The following is a 19,162-nucleotide window of genomic DNA, read 5'->3' as shown; positions in this document are numbered from 1 at the left end:
CTAAGCTTTCAACTAATTTTGGCCGCTTTATTTTAAAAACATTGTATAATGGGGAAATCGGACTGTTTAAGCTAAATAAGAAGCTGTCATGACGGACTGCCAGCATTCTCGCCTGTTCAGGAGTGATGACGTTTAATGTCCCCGACAGGGTTTGTAGTCGTATTGAACGTAGAACAAAACCTGAAACTCGCTTAAGCTTTTGCTAAACGCAGACCTTATTTGAGGCATTTTACCAAAATCCCTTTCAAAAAACGTATTGACTTTTAAATGAGAGAACCGGAAGTGCTAAAAGCGCTAGCGGATTTCCGAGTTTACTGGCACACTCTATAGCCAGACAGTTTGGGGCATGACCAGAACATGTGTGTGAGATTACAGGGTGATAATGAGCATCTTTCACAGGCATCAGTAATATCAGGGTATATCTTTGACAGAAACACAGAACATTTTGACTGTTGGGGGAAAAATGTGAGAATGTAACCTTTCGTATGAGTATAAATGGGACAAGAACAGCTTTCAGTTCACTTCGGGTATGGCTTAAACGTTTTAGGTGAATTAGATGAATTTTACTGGATGCTATTAACACGTTCATAACATTGTAATAGGTTAAGAAAAAACATCACAGTTTGACTCTAAATAAGTATTTTTGTCACTAATGTAATGCCACATTGCACACGTCACATGCTACACATACTATCCTGCTACGCTACGTTGTCATAAAAACATAACACCTGTCTCCTGTGTGAAGGTCCTGTGCTTGTTTGACCCATCCACCTTAAAGTGACTTCCTGCATCTTCTTTACAACATTGCACAGACTTCTTATGCTTTGTCACTTCACTCTTGCTGCCTTACAATTAATGTAAGACTTGGTCACTGCTTGCATAGTCAACCTATATGGCTGACAATAACACCTTGCAATAATGTGTAATAATAACTGTGTGTTTCAGAATTATGTATTTCACCTTTGGTGTTTGACCTCGCTACCTTACTGTTCCCATGGGACAGTGAAACAGACGTGCGGCTGAACGAGCCCCAGTAAGGCTGTTCTTTGTAGCCAGATTTTAATGCATCATTCTTGGCTCTGAGCTGCATTTGACATCATCTTTTTATTGTGTTCCGGCTGCATTTTTATGAAAGACGTAACAAAGTTCACTCTCTGGAGGGATGTCGGTTCTGAGAAGCTCAGGATGCTGCAGGAAAGATCTGACAGCCTCTTTCAGTCATTTCCTAGGATTCAGCAGAGATCAGAGGCAACAAAGAACAGTGTTTCTGCTATGTTACAAATAGATTTCTTAACCTCAACTCCAGGTCAGCAGTCTGTTGTCATAAAAGTGCAGCTCTGTTTACTCAGACGTATATATATATTCTCTCCAGTTGTACCAGACGCAGCGTTTTCAGATAGGGAGAGCGGCAGTGTCTAATAATGGGCTGTCTGCAGAAGAAAGACCGCTCTGTAAATGATCTTATTTCAACACACCACAAACCACTGTGGTGTGTGCCAAATGGCAGAGTGGAGGAAATATGTGAGTGTGCAATTCTCCGCTAATTCTCACTCCATTCTCACCAAGAAATCAGGTTGTGCTATTGTTCTGTGAGTCTTATGCTCCTAAGCAATGTTTAGAAATGCCCTTGATTCGGGTTCAGAAGCGGGTTGCATGCACAGACGGGCTGCCAGTTCCAGCAACTGACTTGTTGTGTGAGACAAAGTGTGAAGTGATATGTTGTGACCAAAATCCTGGTCAAACTGGTAATTCACTCGAAACACACAGAGAAGAGAAAGGGCTGAGAGGGAACAGAGAAGCAGAGGCGAGGGCAGCAGGTTAAGAGATGAAAGCTGAGGCTCCTTTCTTCTTCTGCTTTGTATCAATTTTTCGCTTTGTTCTCAGTCGTCTCTACACGTCTCCTCTTCCTCTGTGCAGTTCTCCTCATCTCTGCCATTTCACAGTCTCGCCTCTAATCACCTCATCGCCTTCAACGTAGCTGGTGTGAGGGCAGACGTTGCAGGCAAGCTTATAAAGCACAGGAAGTTACTCCAGAGTAAAAAAATAGTCTCAGTGGCGTAATAATAGCACCCGCCTCATTGTAGTAGGAGTTGAATGATCCTCTTTGATGGGATGACTCAGTTGTGTTACAGACATTTTCCTTTGCTCTTATTGCATAAATGAGAAACTGAACTCAAGGTTGTCCTAACCGTCTCTCTCCCTTCCTCTCTTTCTCCCTCCCAACCCCTCCATCCTCTCTGACTCACAGGAAACAAGATGGAAGGATTCCTCATATCTCTGATGAAGTAGAGCCCTCACTAGCACACGCCCACCCTCCATTTCCTCCTCCCCCACTTTCAAAGGTAACACAAGACTTTGGGCCTGCTGCTCTTCTCTTCTCTTCTCTATTCAGGTCTGCAGTTGGTACACCTGCTGGAATCAGATACTGAGACAGTGCCAAGAATCTGATCTGAGAAATGTGAAACCAAGAATTTTACCATGCCTAAAATCAAAAGCGATCATCATGATTTTTCACACACTCTCTAATACAATCAGTGTAAGTGATCAGGGACAAAATTCACTGTCCTTTTGTGCAAAAATACAGTTGATCTGAAGCTTCACCAGTAAAGGGACTGCATCTTTCTAGTCCTCTGACCACTCACAGTGCATTTACACTACAGAGTCACATTCACACGCTGTTGGCCGAGGCTACCGTGCAAGGTGCCACCTACTTGTCAGTTTAGGCGTTCACACACACTCACACACAATTTTCAGCATCTTGCCCAAGCGTGCCTCGACATGTGGGCTAGAGGAGCTGGGGATCGAACCATAGATCTTTCAATTAGTGGATGACCTGGTCTTCCTCCTGGGCCACAGCTGCCCCAGTTTAATTTAGACAAATCAAGTGGGTGTAGGAATGATTGCAGCAAGAGAAATCACAAACTTGGCTTATTTACGGGTACACTTGAATGAAATAGAGCCATTTTTAATGTTGTTAATTACACATGTACATTTCCTGTTGACATCTCAGAATGTCCGCCGATAAAAAGATCTGTTAAGGATATTAAATTTACCCAGTGAAGGATGATGAGTACTCAAAAATGGATATCAGTTGTTTCAAGTAATCCATGTACTGACTGTTGTATTTAAAGGATAAGTCTGGCTATTTTCTATACTTTTGTAATTAATAAATCCTGAGAAAAGGCCAAAACCAATAATGAGAGTTATCTTACAACATTTTTTTTTGCTTGCAGAATGCAGAGTGATTTATAACCAATTTACGACAGTCTGTGTCTGTTTACTTCCTGTTAACTCCACAGTAAAGTTATCTCCACCCACAACCTAATTGATAACGTTACAGTGCTTTTTCATCCTTAACTTAATTACTTAACTTTTCACAGTTAGCTCTGTATATATATTGTTAACACTGTAAACCATTCCTTTATGTATATAGTGTGTATATAATCCCTTCAGGGTTTCTAAAAAGCGAGGTTAGCCAGTCAGCTATCTTAGCCACTTTAATTTTTGCCAGCTCTCCCAAGCACCGAGTGTAACAAAGAGCCACAGAGACCTCACATTAGCTTAGTTCTGAAAAACAGTCTACCATCAGTGCTCTATTGAGTGACTAGCTAATGTCGCTAAAGGTATTCTAAGACATTGAGGTGATCAGAAACACCAGAAATGATCAATGACATTACATAAAAAAATAAGCGGTAAATACTATTTGCACAAAGTTAATTGTGACAGGTGGCATAGATGTAACTAGCTTAAGGAAGAAAAGGACTTTGGCGAAGGTAACGTTACCGTAGAGGGGACAGGAAGTGAACAGATGTGTTTCGTAAAATGGATATACATCACACTATATTGTGCATGTAAAGAATTGACTGTGAAGCTAAAGCCTGATAGTTATCCACACATAATAACTATTATTTTGTAATCGTTATTAGAACTTTTTTTTTTTTTTTAATATTTATTGTTTAAATTTTCATCTTTTGGTTGTTGTTTTTTTTCTTTTTATTCTTGCGTGTTATGTACAGTTATATGTCATGCACTGTATATGTTGAGTATGTGCCAGAGCCCAGGAAGAATAGCGGCAGCTATGGTGTAGCTAATGGGGATCCTAGATAAAGCTAAGCTAAGCTAAACTTAACAAAACTAAAACAGTTAATTCCTCTGTATCATTGACCACAATTGGTGTTGCGTTTGTGGAACATGTGGCCATACGTGACACTGTAGGTCCTTAGGTGTCAATATTCAATAGCACACTAAATATGTGTCAGTTGGTGTCTGAAGGTGATACCCAACACATGCTTTATTTACACCTGTTTGAGTAATGTTTGCTAAAAAAAAAAAATTAAAATAACTTAGATTGCAATTAAAAATTAAATATTGAAAAAAAAAATTGAATATTTGTGGCCCATTTTAAAAAATTGTAAGTATGTCAGAAAGAGTCTCTTCAATTCTTTTCTAATGTTCCATTGTACCCTGAATACCTCTAGAAAATTGGGAAAGAACTGAGAGATAAACAAATATATTATGTTTTGGTCTTTTCATGGGATTTGTTGACAGTAAGAAAAATATAAAGATACAGCCTAACCTTGTGAAGCAATAGGCCAGATCAGTTTTGTATTTTATTTAGAATGAGTCTGGTTCACAGAGTTATTATTGGCACTAGAATAGCATTACCAGGCCTGCCCTACCTCCAGTGCATCTGTTCATTTTAATTCCCTCCAGGTTTCCTCCCTCTTTTTCGCTCATCATATCCTTCAGCTGTTACACCAGGTGAAAGGTGGCTCTAATGCCTCCCACCCCTGGTAGCTGTTGGCAGCTTGTTGTGGAGCTGACGGAGGAGTCTGTGCCCTCTGTCACAGGCTTCCGGGACAAATATAGATCTGCAGCAGTTGTTCCTCTCTAATTCATACCATAGGGAGCACATTGGTATTATTTTTGTCACACATGCTGTGGAAATTCAATTTATAAGGGAAAAATAATATGGATTTATATATGGAGCTGCACTGATTAGACTTTCTATGTTGCAAGTGCCAAGTGCATTGTGTGTGTGCGGTGACAGGAAGGTGTAATTTCAACTGTACATACAGTATATGAGATTGTAGGTTGCACACAATAGGGTTGTTAAAGCCAAGAGCTTAAACAAGACTGTAACTCTTTATAGTTTTATTGCTGCCGGTGGTCGAAGTTAAAAGCTCTTTAAGTAAATCAGCCAAGTGTCTGCATAAAACAGAGCTGACGTGAAAACCAAAGACAAATCCACATAGTAGAGCTTGGATCAGAGAAATGCAGAGAGTGAAGAATGTTACACTGAATTCTGTATATTGAAAGGTGCTGCCATGGTGTTTTTAATTAGGTGCATACTGGTGTGACGCTAATGTCGGTCTGTAAGTTGCAGTGAAACCTTTGCATGAAGACGAAGCTACAGCGATGCTATCTGTGTCTTTTCTGGTGTGGATCTGTAAAGGTTTATTTCTGCAAGTCAGACACCTCGCTTCAGCATGTTATAATGATGTGTTCAGAGCTGATGGCCTGGAGGCTTTCGAGCTGTGATTTGAAGTTTGATTAAGATACAGGAATTTCTTTACCAACAAAGTCACTGATTCATCTAGTCCTGCTCATGAAGATTCATGAGTGAATATCAGAGATATTCCTACAGTCACTCTGTTTTATAGGTCTTGAGGAGTATTGAACTAGAGGGGCACCCGCAGAGTGCAGACCTCCGCCAAGGCCTAATGCCCTATCCTGCAATGTTGAAGGTGCAATATACGAAACTCAGAACACTGATTTCGCAGCAAACTACTATTATTCATGTCCCCATCGGCTTGCTAATCGATGCCGCTCTGCACTGTGCTATACCTGGGATGGACATGCACAAGAGAGTGGTGCTCATATGGCATTGCTCATACCTGTCTGCATGATCACAGTGTTGGAAATTTTAAATTTGAATTAAAAAAATTTGCTCCTCATCTCTACTTGAGGCCAGCAGCTGAAGGCTACATTAGCCTCTACTAGCATAACACACTTTAATCTCCAAAATACCTGTTGGAGGTAAAGTTGCATTCTGGATAATGTAGGCATCAGGTTTTGAGCTGTTGGGAGAAGTTTGCTTTCAGGGATTTCAGCCAGTCTTTTCATGACCCTTCATCCATCTATCCATCCATCCATCCATCCATGGGCTGAGCAAGGTACTCCACAAGTCCTTCTCCCCCTCCTGGTAGATCTCTGAGGCGTTCCCAGGCCAGACAAGAAATATAATCCCCCCAGCATGTTCTGGGCATACCCTGTGTCCTCTCTACCCAGATGGACGTGCCCGCAATACCTCTTACAGGAGGTGCCCAGTATGCATCTGGATTAGATGCTTGAACTGCCATAACTGGCCCTTTTTGATGCAAAGGAGCAGCAACTCTATGCTGAGCTCCTTCCAAATGTCTGAGCTCCTCATCCAGTCTCTAAGTCTGAGCCCAGCCACCCTACGGAGGAATCTCATATCAGCCATTTGTATCTGTCATCTCATTGTTTTGGTCACTACCCAAAGCTCATGACCATAACTGAGGTTTGGAACATAGATGACTAGTAAATCGAGAGCTGTGTCTTCCGCTCTAGCTCCGTCTTTACCCTGACAGTTCAGTGCAACACCTGCATTGCTGATGCTGCACCAAACTGTCCATCTCATGCTCCAATTTACCCTCATTCTTGAACAAGACCCTGAGATATTTAGACTCCTTCTCTTGGAGCAGTAACTCTCACCCAACCCAGACGGGACAATCAATCATCTTTCTTAGTTAGGTTTACGAAAAGGATCATGGTTTTGGTTAAAATGAATACCAGATTTCTACCCAAAGGGGTTTTCTGCCAGAAATCCCTGAAGGCAATCTTCTCCCATGTCTGGATCTTTTGGTTCAACCTGTCCTTCACGAGTCCAACAAGGATACAGGAGTGCAATGCTAAATTAGTGGAGCACTCTTACCGATTTCATTAACCTGCTCACCTTGTCAAGTTAGCAGTAATAGATGAGCACTAATGAATCCAGCAGCTTTATGCTGAGAGTTCAAGAATCTTTCGTCAGTCCTTGATAAGACAGTTAGTGATAATAATGCGTTACACATACAAATGCCCAGAAGATGTTAATCAAAATGCAAGAGCTGCTCCATGTTATAGGAAGACTTGTGTCTTTGTCTGGACTGATGTAACACTGCTTTTGCCAGTCTGAAGACAGAAGAAGATCTGCCCCAGAATACAGAAAACTCAGCAGCACTTCTGTAGACCTTAGCCTCTGTGGCAATCAACCGGCTCGTCTGAGGCAGTGATGGGTTGACCGGGGGGGGGCATCTGTGTGAACTCGTTTTGTTTCCCCCTCCAGGCCCCAGTGGCCAAAGCAAGGTCAGACTAGTCTCTGGAGCCGGACCTGATGAATGGACCCCGATGGATTTTCTCTGGCTGAAATGATAGGCTTCTGTGCCCATTGATTGACTCTCTTTGAAGTTTAGTTTTCCATTTTACTGTATTGCCTTTGAGGATGTGGCTAACCCAAAAGAGCGTAAATGGAGGGCTGGGGAGTGAGTAGGCGTGGGGATATTGCTTTGGATGCAAATCATTGACAATTTGTCTGTGGAAATTCAAATGGGGCTCTGGCTGTGAGGAGTTAATGAAGTACTGGACTCAGAGCTTCACTCCTCAGCTTGCAAACTGAGTAGAAAGGAATAGACTGTATGGCCCATGGATTTAATACCCCTCATATGTATTCACTCGCATACTGTATTTTGACTCACTTAGCCATTCAGCCAAGTCCATCATTTGATCAATGAATCAGTTAATCAGTCGGCTTCCTCTCTCACTCATGCACTCCCACTATCTCTCTTTCTTAGACAAACACACACACACACACACACACACACACACACACACACACACACTGCAATTGCTGGTAATCAACTCAGAGAAAAAGAGATGTGTATCTCTCAGCCCTTCAGCCATTCAAACAGTGATGGTGTATTCACTGCAGCGGCTCCATATTGTCTCTGAGGGCAGGAGACGAAACGTGAGCGGCTTAAAAGATTGAAGTCTGAAAGTCCAGCAGGGACACTTCCAAGTCAAACTTGTGATTCCCTTCACTTGCTTGCTGCTGATCTTGGTCTTGTACTCTACATGTTGGCTCACACATACTGTAGTCACCAGGACCAAACAGGCCTGTACAACAGCGGGTTGACTTTCCCGACAGCTTGAGCTGAGATGTCACACTCACAGCTTTGCAATCAGTATGCTTTATGACTGAAACAATGTCATTGCTCATAGTGTGAATCTGAATAGTAATTAATGTCTCCCTCACGTTTTGCCATCATGTAACAATTACACATGATTATCAGGCAAGTGTGTAATTAGTATTCAGCTCTCCTCTGCAAATGTTCTCAAATCCCAGTTTGGCATTCAGCTAAAGCCTGTCTAGACCTGAGTAAACAGATCACAAGTAATGAAATGCAATGCAGGATGAGACAGTGTTTAAAAGGCTGGCCCACTCCAGTGCAGTATCAGTCCACTGAAAGTTACCTCTGTCCATATAAAGTCTGTATTTTGTGCACTTTAATTCAGCCCATGTAACCTCTGCTCCCTGTGTGTACTTACCATCTACTTCCCTCAGGGGAAATCAATGCAGACGGGTAGCAGACAGTGTTTATCTTCTATTGCGCAATGAAAAACGCTTAACATATATAGGGAGAATCTGTCCTCTTGAAAGCTTTCAGCAGTGTTTTTTTTTTAAGTAGGTCAGTGTTTTGTTGATATCTGATGTTGGGCCTGATGGAGAAAGCTGCACAGATAGACTCTGCTTTCACAGAACGACAGCTCAGTGCTTCCCTCGTCTTTTTTTTTTTATCTCTCTTTCCCTCCCTGTCTTCCCTTTTCTCTCAAGCTCTCGTGTCATACTAGTGCTTAACTATGCACAGATGATTTCAGAGGTGCTGAAGTTGGCTAAGTCCCCCATCAGGCTGTGGCATCCACACATGCAGCGATGCTGGGCTGCTTGCCTGTCTGTTTCGCATATCTCCCCTGGTGGAAGTGATAACACGTGGAGCTTTCACATTGTTGTTTTCTCAGCAAGGACGTGATGCAGTGAAAAGTGCCTGATGCAATCCCATGTTGAGTCCCCGGAGTGCAGCACTCATTTATTTACAGATAAGTTTGGTATTTTTTAGCCTGGACACTATTTTCCCATGTTTTTGTGTCTGCATGACCAATGTGGACTACTATTTTCTTAATACGTCCAGTATTGAGCGAGAGGGCTGCAGCTGGCAGTGGCAAAATAAGCTGTAATGTAGCCACGCAGGGCATATTTGCAGCAATGTACATCCACTAAATGTGCTTGTTTTTGCCACTGACAGGCTCACATTGTTATTTTAAGTGCCTGACAACATTATAGAAAGGATCCTTACAGAGTTAGACCTCGACTTTTTCTTAACCAAAAGCAATTTTGGGGCTGTTTCTCATGAAACAAAAAGGATCATACCCTTTACAAAAGGTCTATCTCTGTAGGGATCCTTTCGATAATGTTGTCAGATGCTTAGAATGATAATCTGAGCCTGTCAGTTGCAAAAACAAGCACTTTAGTGGACATATATTGATTATGCTCAAATGCCCTGAGTGGTTATATTAGCAGCCTGTTTGGCCGCGTTGGTGTCCTGGACCAATTTCAAAGACTGTTTCCATTAGTCACTTACAGTGCTTTCAGACCTAGAGTTGTCTTGCTTTGGTCTGAATCAGGGACTAATTTTGTTACAAAGCTGCATAATTGCTTAGAGTTGGTTTGTGTTCTCACGGCAGCATTTACAAGCGGACCAGATAAAATGCCTTGTGTGAGAAAGCTGCTGTTGATTTGTCACGATTTCCATGTGGGAAAAATCCAGGAAGGAGTACAGGAGGAGGTGCACATTAATAATCCTCCAGGACTGTAACATGCTCATGTTTAACCCAAACAATGTGTCATGTGACTGCAGTTGGTTCAGATCGAGGTCGGAACATGTTCTCACCACAAACTGCACCAGAATTTGTTAATAACCGGACCGAGACCACCTCTTCAAGAAGGTCTTGGTCCAGTTGTTTGGTGCACAGCAGAGTGCGATTATTGTGTTCACATCTGCCCAAACGAACCACACTTAGGGGGCAAACGAACTTGAGTTTGATTGAAATGAACCAAACAGGGCAGGTGTAAAAGCACCCTTGAGCCATTCATTCATAATGTCAACTTTATCTTATTAAGTATTGATTGTAAACAAAAAAAAAAATCTCAGCAAGACAAGTGTTGATAATCTGTCTGAGTGCTTGTACAGGAAAAGTAGCACATGACAAACAGCTCACAATCAGCACAGCAGGTATAATTGACCCACTTCTCAACACGTGCTGTAAAACACATCGTAACATAAACTGTAAAGTGTGATGAAACTTCTGTCCTCAGTTGCTTTTGAGGGACAGAAATGCCAACACTGACCTGTTTTCATGCTTGTGTCTGGCTCTCTGTGTGGAGCCGAGAAGTGTTTCTCATAGGGAGGCTTGGAAAAAACACAAGATGAAAGAAAAGAGGAAGAGAATAGTCTCATATTGTGCTTCAACAGAAAAGAGAACTGTGCCGTTTTTCGACCGTCTACTTGCAAGTGTATGTGTTTGCATTAAAAAGAGAAGATAGTTGTGCACAGTGCGCAGGGAGGGGAAAAACATTGTCCCTCCCTTCCTCCTTACTTCCTTCAGAACAGCTGTGTGTGTCTACAGCAGGGTGGAGTAAAGGGGGGGCCATAAAAAAGGGGAAGGAAGGGAAATGATGTTCTCACACTACAGCTTCAGACTTTTACCTCAGACAATGCTGTATGGATTCTGATTGACAGCTATCAAGTTTTCTCTCCCGGTGTATTGCCTGAGCGACAGTGAGTGTGAGGTGTCATTGTCAATCTCGCCTTTCTCCTCGTGGCTGACAGTGACATCAACACCCTCGCTCTTGTCAGCTTGCCTGCGCCGGTACTTGTGGGAATGATGACTGAGCTCAGGACAACTAAGAATGCCTTATTGGATGGACTGTTCAACAGTCCCGCCAGTAAGCCTTTTCCCAAGAGGCGATGCCTCAGTGATGTGAGTATTTTTCACTTGCTGGAAGTGAGAGATTCTTCTCGCTCTAGTTATTGTTGCTTGTTTAATTCTTAAGGTGGCTTAGAGACAGAGCTATAATATGTGTCCAGTGCTGCAGGACAATAGATATTGGATTTTTGTACACTGTACAGATAGATACATGCTCCACTGCCCTGGGATCTGTTTTTAGCCCCATACAGATCATCTGTGTTAGGGGAGAAATTGCCTCCAGCACAGACTTTTTTCTTTTTTAACCTGATGATAGCACGCAAAATAGAAGTCACAAACTCTGCAATGATGCTGTTTTTATTAGGACACATATCTACATAGCTATTGCTCATGTTCTGCTGCACTAAAACGGCTCCCCCACAATCCAGGAGTGCATTGCCTCCCATCTTTCTCAGGAGAGATTCAGCACTGATGTGGTTACTGTATGGTTCACTGCTAATCTGGTCAGCATAAGACAATGTTTGTTGATGTTTGTTTTGCAGTCAGGAGAGCGGTATCTCCCCGAATATCATATGGCACTGTTTATTTTCACATGCAACAATAGACTACAGGCTGCACCTTTGGCTTTATGAGGTCAGGGTGTGTGTGTTTGTGAAAGTGTGCTTTTACAGCGGGCGGTAGGTGTGTGTTTAAGTATCTTTTAGCACGTGCAAAAATGTTTCTGTGTATGCACGTGAATGCTTTCCCGTGGTTTTGTGTGTGTGTGTGTGTGTGTGTGTGTGTGTGTGTGTGTGTGTGTGTGTGTGTGTGTTTTGCACGTCCTGCAGCGCCCCTCAGTAAATTTAAGCTGTCATGTGGAAACATCAGCTTGGCACTTCAGTCCACTTGTGTTACATGGTGAACAGAGGGCTCACCCCACAACAAGCACTGCCGCCAGGGCTGCTACGATCTTCTTCATCTCAGGTTTGAGCTGCTTAACATCCATAACGTGGCCTCTGCAGATGAGAAAGCATGCCTGCAGGCATTTCCTTGTACTTTAACCTGGAGCAGTACCTCAGCTAATTGGACAAAAAACTAAATGATGTTCTGCAGTAGAGCATGGTTCAGGTGTGATTATGAATTTAGAAGCTGGATTGAAGCCTCCTTGTGTAATGAGCAGCACTGGTGTTAGTACACCACACTGACATGAAACCCAGTTGTCAGACCGTCCATGCTCAATTATTTTTGTTTCCTGCCTTGCACACTTTGTATCTGCTTGTTATCTGATAGGTTAAGTGTCTCATTCACACATTAATGTGCCTCAGACGCCCAGCTCTGAGTGTCTTCCAGCTAATTTTGCCATGCGTGCAGTCAGATGAGCTGTTGGCTGTAGCAACAGAGGGAGGCACCATGGAGCTTTGAGGCTCATTTTCCCCGTAGACTTACTTGTTTACAGTGTGTTTGTCTTGAAGCGTGGAGGAACAATTCTCCTGGAGTTGAATGGCGTCTCAGTGAGATTGGTGTCAAGTGGGGTGGGGGATGTGTTACGGAGTGCCGTTATAGTGAGATGAGGAATTAGGGGGTGTCAGAGATTCCAGCAGGAGGTCCCATGTCTTGAGACTGCACAGCCAGCTTTAGCAGTGAGCAGAGATGAAGGATAAGTGAAGGCTGCAGGGGAAACATATCCAGACAACTTATAAACCCATGTCGCTTTGTGGATCTGTGTCAACTCTCTTCCCCAGACCTTGGACCTGTTTGCCATGATCGAGAGGATGCAGGTACTGTAAGCGGTCCCCAGGTTCTGCCTTTCGTACTCGCTGCTTAAACGTGACCATTTTTCCTCCCAAGCTTTAATCAGAGAGCATCCTCAGAAATTCACTTGCTTTGGACATAAAACTTCCATTTACTTCTATTCTGAGATTCACGTTTTTCTGCTTTTCCTGCTATTTTTGTACTCCAGATCACAACCCTGCTACTGCAACACTTTTGTGTGTCCCTCTCTTTGCCATTTATGTTTTGGGTTTTTTTTTTTTTTTTTGTATTCGCAGCAGTGACAGCCCTAGGCTGCCTCTGGAAACCTGATGCTTGTGAATGTGCTGAACAGAGCCTTTTTGTTTCCTCTTCACAGCTGTGTAGTTTTGTCTGCGTCACCAGACGTGTGAAATATTGTTATGGATTTGTAGGGATGCAGTTTGTTTTGTAGCCTGTGATGTTTAACTCCAGAGTAACACAAAACAGAAGCAAGAGTAGCAGATTCTGAGTAAGCCAGTGGAAAGAGATCAGCACATATTAAACATATCCTCTTTGTTACTGTGGACATTCACACATTTTTTTTATTTTTACTGAATCTAAATACAGTTCTTTTTCTTCCTTTTAAATCTGAATTAAAGTTCCAGTGTGTAGGATTTAGGAAGATATATTGGCAGGAATGGAATATAACTAAAAATTGTGTTTTCTGTAGTGTGTAATCACCTGAAAATAAGAATCATTGTGTTTGTGTCACCTTGGAATGAGCTGTTTATATCTATAGAGGTAGCAGGTTCTCGTCTACGGAGGTTGCACCACCATGTTTCCACAGTTGGAGAGGTAGAGACCTCTGCGATTATTCCGCTCCCGGGAAAAACCTCGTAAACATCTGGATCTTTACTTATCAGAAAAAAGTTGAGCACACATAAGCAGATGCAAGAATAGTAGCCTGTCTTTAACATGCCAGACAGCACAGGAGAAACACTGATATGATACTGATACTGATAGGGGGCAGCAGTAGTTCAGTCCACAGGGACTTGGTTTGGGAACCAGAGGATTGCCTGTTCAAGTCCCTGTCCGGACCAAATATGAACCACTGCTTTATCCAGTATTCCACTGGTCCATTTTTTTTTCTGTAAAGGAGGAGACCTCTGTGGATAACTCGGCTCATGGTACAAACCTCTGCAACAATAAACACTGAAGGAATTCTAACCGGCAGAAGTTTCAGCTGTTTGAAATCTGCAATCCTCACTGCTAGATGCCACTAAATCCCTCTAATGCAGGATTTATACTTCTGCGTCAAATCAAGGTCGTACTTACGTCATACAACGTCGGCTCTACGTCAGCACAGAGCGAACGCTGTACCCTACGCTATAGCCTGACGTGCACCTACTCAAAAATGTAACTCCACGTTGTGGCAACGCAGACCTCCTGTCTATTTCTGTAAGCTGACACCATTTCCCTCAGTGGAAGCAAAGCTGTTATTTACCTCCACAAAAACAGCACTTTAAGTCTTGTGTGTGATTTATCCTGGCTTCATATGAGCAGAGGAAATCTCCGCTCGTCGCTAGGCTAATTTATACAATGTAAAATGCCATAGGCTGGTGCTAAAAACATTAGCATGGTGTATTTGTGGGGAAAATATGTCAAGTGTTTGTCTGAATGCTGCGAGTTATAGTGAAGCTGATTTGTGCACTTGTGTTTGCAATTGACGTTATTAAGCCATGTTTAATGTGTGTTTTGAATCAACTAATCTTACCAGCACTTTTCAGGTGTAACTGCAGAGTGACACAGACACACCATCACACAAGTATAAATACTCACAATGGCGTACCCCACGTGCATAGGCTACAGTGTAGGTTCTGCATACAGCTGACGCGCAAGTATAAATCCCATTTAAATCTTACACACTGCTCCTTTAAGTCTGTAAGCCTTTAAGTCTTCTTCTAAGAGGGAAATTGATCTTATAGCTTTGGCATTGCTGTGTCATGGTCAAATTAACATGATCTGAAACACCATGTAAATCTGAACTGTCTACAATGATACTATCATAGTTGGAAACATAGAAATATTGCTAAAGGAGGCACAAAAACATGATCTAGGTTTGGAGTATGTACAACACTGGAGAAGCTCAAACATTTCCCTGAAGTTTCACTGCTGGAAAAAGAATCACAGGCGTGAAAGGCGTGATGTCAAGGCGTGACGATCTGTATCACTAATGCGTTCATTTTAATTGTAAAGTGTGAAGTGTTTCTGAGCTTCATGGGGATTTTAGGGAAGATTCAAATTGTATTCATTTTTTTTAACTTTTGGTTGAGAAGCACCTGAACAGCACGGAAGCAGTTCTCCCGGGTTGCAGACGGCAGTAACATATCTTACCAGCAGTAATGCATATTCTCCAACAAGTAAAGGGAATGAGGGAGGGAGGGAGGGAGAGACAGAAGCAGCGGAACCGTCTTCAAAGAATGAATTTAATGAAAGCATTTCCAATTTCCATTTGATTCATCTCCTGTAGTCCTAAAAAAAAAGTGCATCAAATTTGATACGTTTCAAATCTTGCTGGAGGGCATTCCACACAAAGAGGCCACTGATCAGGAATGCTTTGTTCCTCATCTCTCTCTCTGTGCTTTGGGAACTGTCAGTAGTTATGAGTCAGCAGAATAAAGATAGAGTAGATGGAAAGCCCTTTTTTTGGCACTTTCTGGCCCTTTAGTGGAATTGTGGTTCGTGGTATATCTGCAGTATGGCATGATGGAAACACCTCCTCTGTCCTCATGGATCTCTGCTTATCTTTTTCACCAGCTATAGTCCGCAAACTATCGCTCCTCTTTACTTCCTTTTTCTGTTGTCCATCTGCTGATTGAGCTCGTGTTATGTAAACATGAATTACTGTCACAGAGACTAATCTCGCTCTATGCTGCTGCATACATTTCAAATGATACAAGTGTTCTGTGTCATGCGTGTCTTTGTTTATCTTTCTGAACCTGTGTCGTAGATATTCCACCTGTTCTCTCAGTTTGCTTTCATTTCTCTCTCCGCAGGGTTGCAGAATGGATGAGCAAAGATGCCCCCTCCCTCCGCCCCTCAAAGTGAGTCGCAAATCCTCACATCTCCTCAGAGACCACAGTCTGGTAAAGCATCCGTAATGGCAGAGTTATAAACCTTTCCTTATCAGCTGTCAGACAGGCTTTAGGACGCTCACCGACGGAGTTAGGAACTCGACGGGGACTGGGATTGCAAAATCCTAAGCTGTCCTGTTACCTAGAAAGGCTGATGCAGTCGGCAGTGAAGACGGGGAAATACTCTCAGCTGGAGCTCTGAGGTCAAGTCAGAGAGGGCAAACAATAGATGGTAATCATCTGAATGAAGAGTGTAAACCATTTAATATTGTGGACTGATAACGGTCAGATAACTTGGTGAGGGTTTGACCGCCCTGTGATGTGTATAATATAGCTTTAGAGTTCGCAGTCCTGCTGGCATTAATAATGAAAGGGAAAATGCCACCCTATAAAAATGTGTAAATGAGCTATCACTATGCGGCCAAAAGAATGTGGACATCCATGTGTGATTATTGAACATCTAATTCCCAAACCATGGGCATTATGCTGCTGTAACAACAATGCTGCTGCCCCCTCACAAAAATATTCAAATATAAAGTCACTTTCCCACTGCACAAAAAAACACCTGCTAACATCTGTCTTTTTAATGCATCAGGAAAGATTTTAATTGGCATTCACACCCGTGTCAAATGACTCTTAGTAGGCATGGGTATTTGTTGCCTCTGGCTCCAATCGGCATTGATGGCAACATAACAACTGGGTCAATGTGCTAATTTAAGCCCCTTCCTCCTTCACCAGCAAGATGCAATGATGAGCCATCACAAAACACTGCTGTCTACCTGTTTCTCCGGCCTGTCTGTGACGTTGAACGTGACACACCAAAAAGAAAACACCACACGCAGAAAAGCATACTCATCTGCTGCAGAGCTGCTCTCATCTACTGGCAGTGGGAAAGGAGTGTGAAAGCCTATTTTTAGCAGGTTTACTTGTGTGTAAAAAACCCACATACACAGGCTAATTTTGAGTCTGTGAAACTGAATACGACTTCATGTGTGTGTTGATCACATTTGCACGCTGAGTCCGAAACTTTCGTCAGTCATTAAAATTTTTGGAACAGGTTTGATTTTTTGCATTTTTTGCGTCCGCCAGAGCCTTTAGAGACGTGTGACTGAGAATCAGTGAAGAAAATGTGGTGGCAGAACACAGCTGTGACAAGACAGAGGAATCACTCCATAATTCAGACAGCTACGTTCAACAGGTTAGATAGTAATATTCAGGTGGATGATGATGACAAGGAGGAGGATGTGGACCGCACACAGAATGTAGAGACAGCGAGATGGGACAGCTCCGCCCCTTCATGCAGCTGCAGTGCCAAATGAAAGACAGGGAGGGAGTGGTGACAGCCAGATAGGTAACTCTAGTGGAGAGAGGCAAAAGAGGAAATGTGTCTTTTCATTTTGTCACGTATTGCGAATTTTTGAATGAATAGAACAATAAAAATGCACCTGAATCATACTGGCACACAGAAACCTTTTGGTTTCTGTGTGGCAGTATGATTCAGGTGCATTTTCATGCCACCCCAAAATTGTCAGAGGCTCCATCTGGCCACCTTTGTTAAAGCCTTCTGTTGGCGCCGCTGCTGTAACAGCCTCAACTTCTTTGAACAGGCTCTCCAGGAAAACTTTTGAGCCTAGCTTTAACCGATTTGTTTCTGTTCAGCCACAGAGCATTAGTGAGGTCAGGCACTGATCGTGGGCGATAAGGCCTGGATTTCAGTCAGCATTACACTTCATCCCAAAGGGGCCGGATGGAGTCGATGTCAGGGCTCTGTGCAAGTTCTTCCACACTAAACTTGGATAACTGTTTCTTTAAGGAGCTGGCTTTGTGCAGGGGGATAGTGTCATGTTGAAACAGGACAGGGTCTTCTCTAAACTGTTACAACAAAGTTGGAAGAACACTGTGGTCTAAAATACAGTATATAATAATATCAGTGTGTCCTGCAGCAATTAGGTTTCCCTTAGTTAGTATGAGCTAATGAGCTTAGCTCATACCATGAAACAGCCCCAGACCAAATTTATATAAAACAGGCCCATACTTTGGGATATACTTAAGATTATTTTTTGAGGGGGGCTTTTTGCTTTTTTTTTTTTAATTGATAGGACAGTATTAATTTTAAAAGGGGAGAAAGAGAGAGAAAGGATGACACACAGCAAGGGACTGCAGGCTGGAATTAAATCCATGGCTGCTGCAGCAAGGATGTTGCCTTTGTACATTGGACACCTGCTCTACCCACTGAGCTACTGGGCACCCGTGCTTTGGGATTTACTTTAGTGTTCCATGGCTCATGCATGTCTGGGTCAGCCTGTTGGTGTATGCAGACAATGTGATGAAGCTGCAGTGGAGGCTTTTTTTTGCAGCAACTCTTAGATGTATACCATGCAGCATTTTCCAAAATGTGTAGACTCATACAATCCCTCTTATTCATCACTTATGGCTTGCTAGAAGTATGTTTCGATGTATTTATCTGCGGACACCCTGCCCTCTGCCTGTATTGTCTCCTTATTTTGTTGTGTTCGGGACATTTCTGAGCACAGTGCACAGGTGAGAACAGGACTTTATAGCGACCAGGTGCCAGACAATAAGCAGTAGGCATCCAAGAGGACGCTTTGAAGATCGTGGACCCAGTGCCAAAAAAATCTGAGGGTGGCTTTCTCTCATGCTGGCAAGCATGTTTACAAACAGTAACCCACAATTCCTGCGTAGATTTAGGGCTGCCCTCGACTAAGAATTTCCTAGTCGACCAGTAGTCATCATTTAGGGCCATTAGTCGACTAGTCGCCTGCATTTTTATGATTTAAATCTGATAATTAAATGACATATTTTGGGCGGGGCAACACAATGGTTTGAGTTGAAGGTGTGAGAAAGAATAGTATCAGTAGCATTGTTAACACTGTGCTACATTACAGAGAAATACAAAACCGTACTAATGAACCTTCATTAATATAGGCCTGTATTTTATCTACAAGTGCACGTCACACACTGAGCGAGCCGCCTGTTAATGACGCTGTGGGCTAATGGGCATGTAGCTACTTCCATGTTTCAGATGATACATCATGTTTGTAGTCGACCAATGAAGATGAGTTTACATATCACCTTGGGTTCATCCTTCACCTTCTCAAAATGATCCCACACTTTGGATTTCCTGCCCGACATGTTATTAACTAGCCTGTGGAATAACTGCAGGTACCAGCCCTGGGAATTAACCTGACTTCTGTCTGAGTGCTGAGCGTGGCCTCTTCCTGTGTCTGTCCTTTCAAATTAAATTCCCACAT

The 19,162-nt window shown here is 42.7% G+C and overlaps 1 protein-coding gene across 8 annotated transcripts in view; it reads left to right on the top strand.

Annotated features, from left to right (window-relative positions):
- The window catches only part of rap1gapb (RAP1 GTPase activating protein b), a 196,806-nt gene that overhangs the window by 137,971 nt on the left and 39,673 nt on the right, over positions 1–19,162 (top strand). For 7 of the 8 annotated variants that reach the window (XM_049570218.1, XM_049566392.1, XM_049565740.1 and 4 more), the window contains 2 exons: positions 2,249–2,342; positions 15,813–15,860. In XM_049570218.1, coding sequence (XP_049426175.1) covers positions 15,822–15,860 — 39 coding nt within the window. In that variant the 5' untranslated portion in view covers positions 2,249–2,342; positions 15,813–15,821. Of the gene's footprint in view, positions 1–2,248; positions 2,343–10,724; positions 11,101–12,767; positions 12,804–15,812; positions 15,861–19,162 lie in introns of those variants that run through there. The other variant, XM_049567184.1, reaches the window with a different exon arrangement.

This window comes from Epinephelus fuscoguttatus, linkage group LG1, assembly GCF_011397635.1.
Source record: "Epinephelus fuscoguttatus linkage group LG1, E.fuscoguttatus.final_Chr_v1".
NCBI classification, from domain to species: domain Eukaryota; kingdom Metazoa; phylum Chordata; class Actinopteri; order Perciformes; family Serranidae; genus Epinephelus; species Epinephelus fuscoguttatus.
The sequence above is the reverse complement of the archived record's forward strand: the minus strand, read 5'-3'. Positions and strand labels throughout refer to the sequence as shown.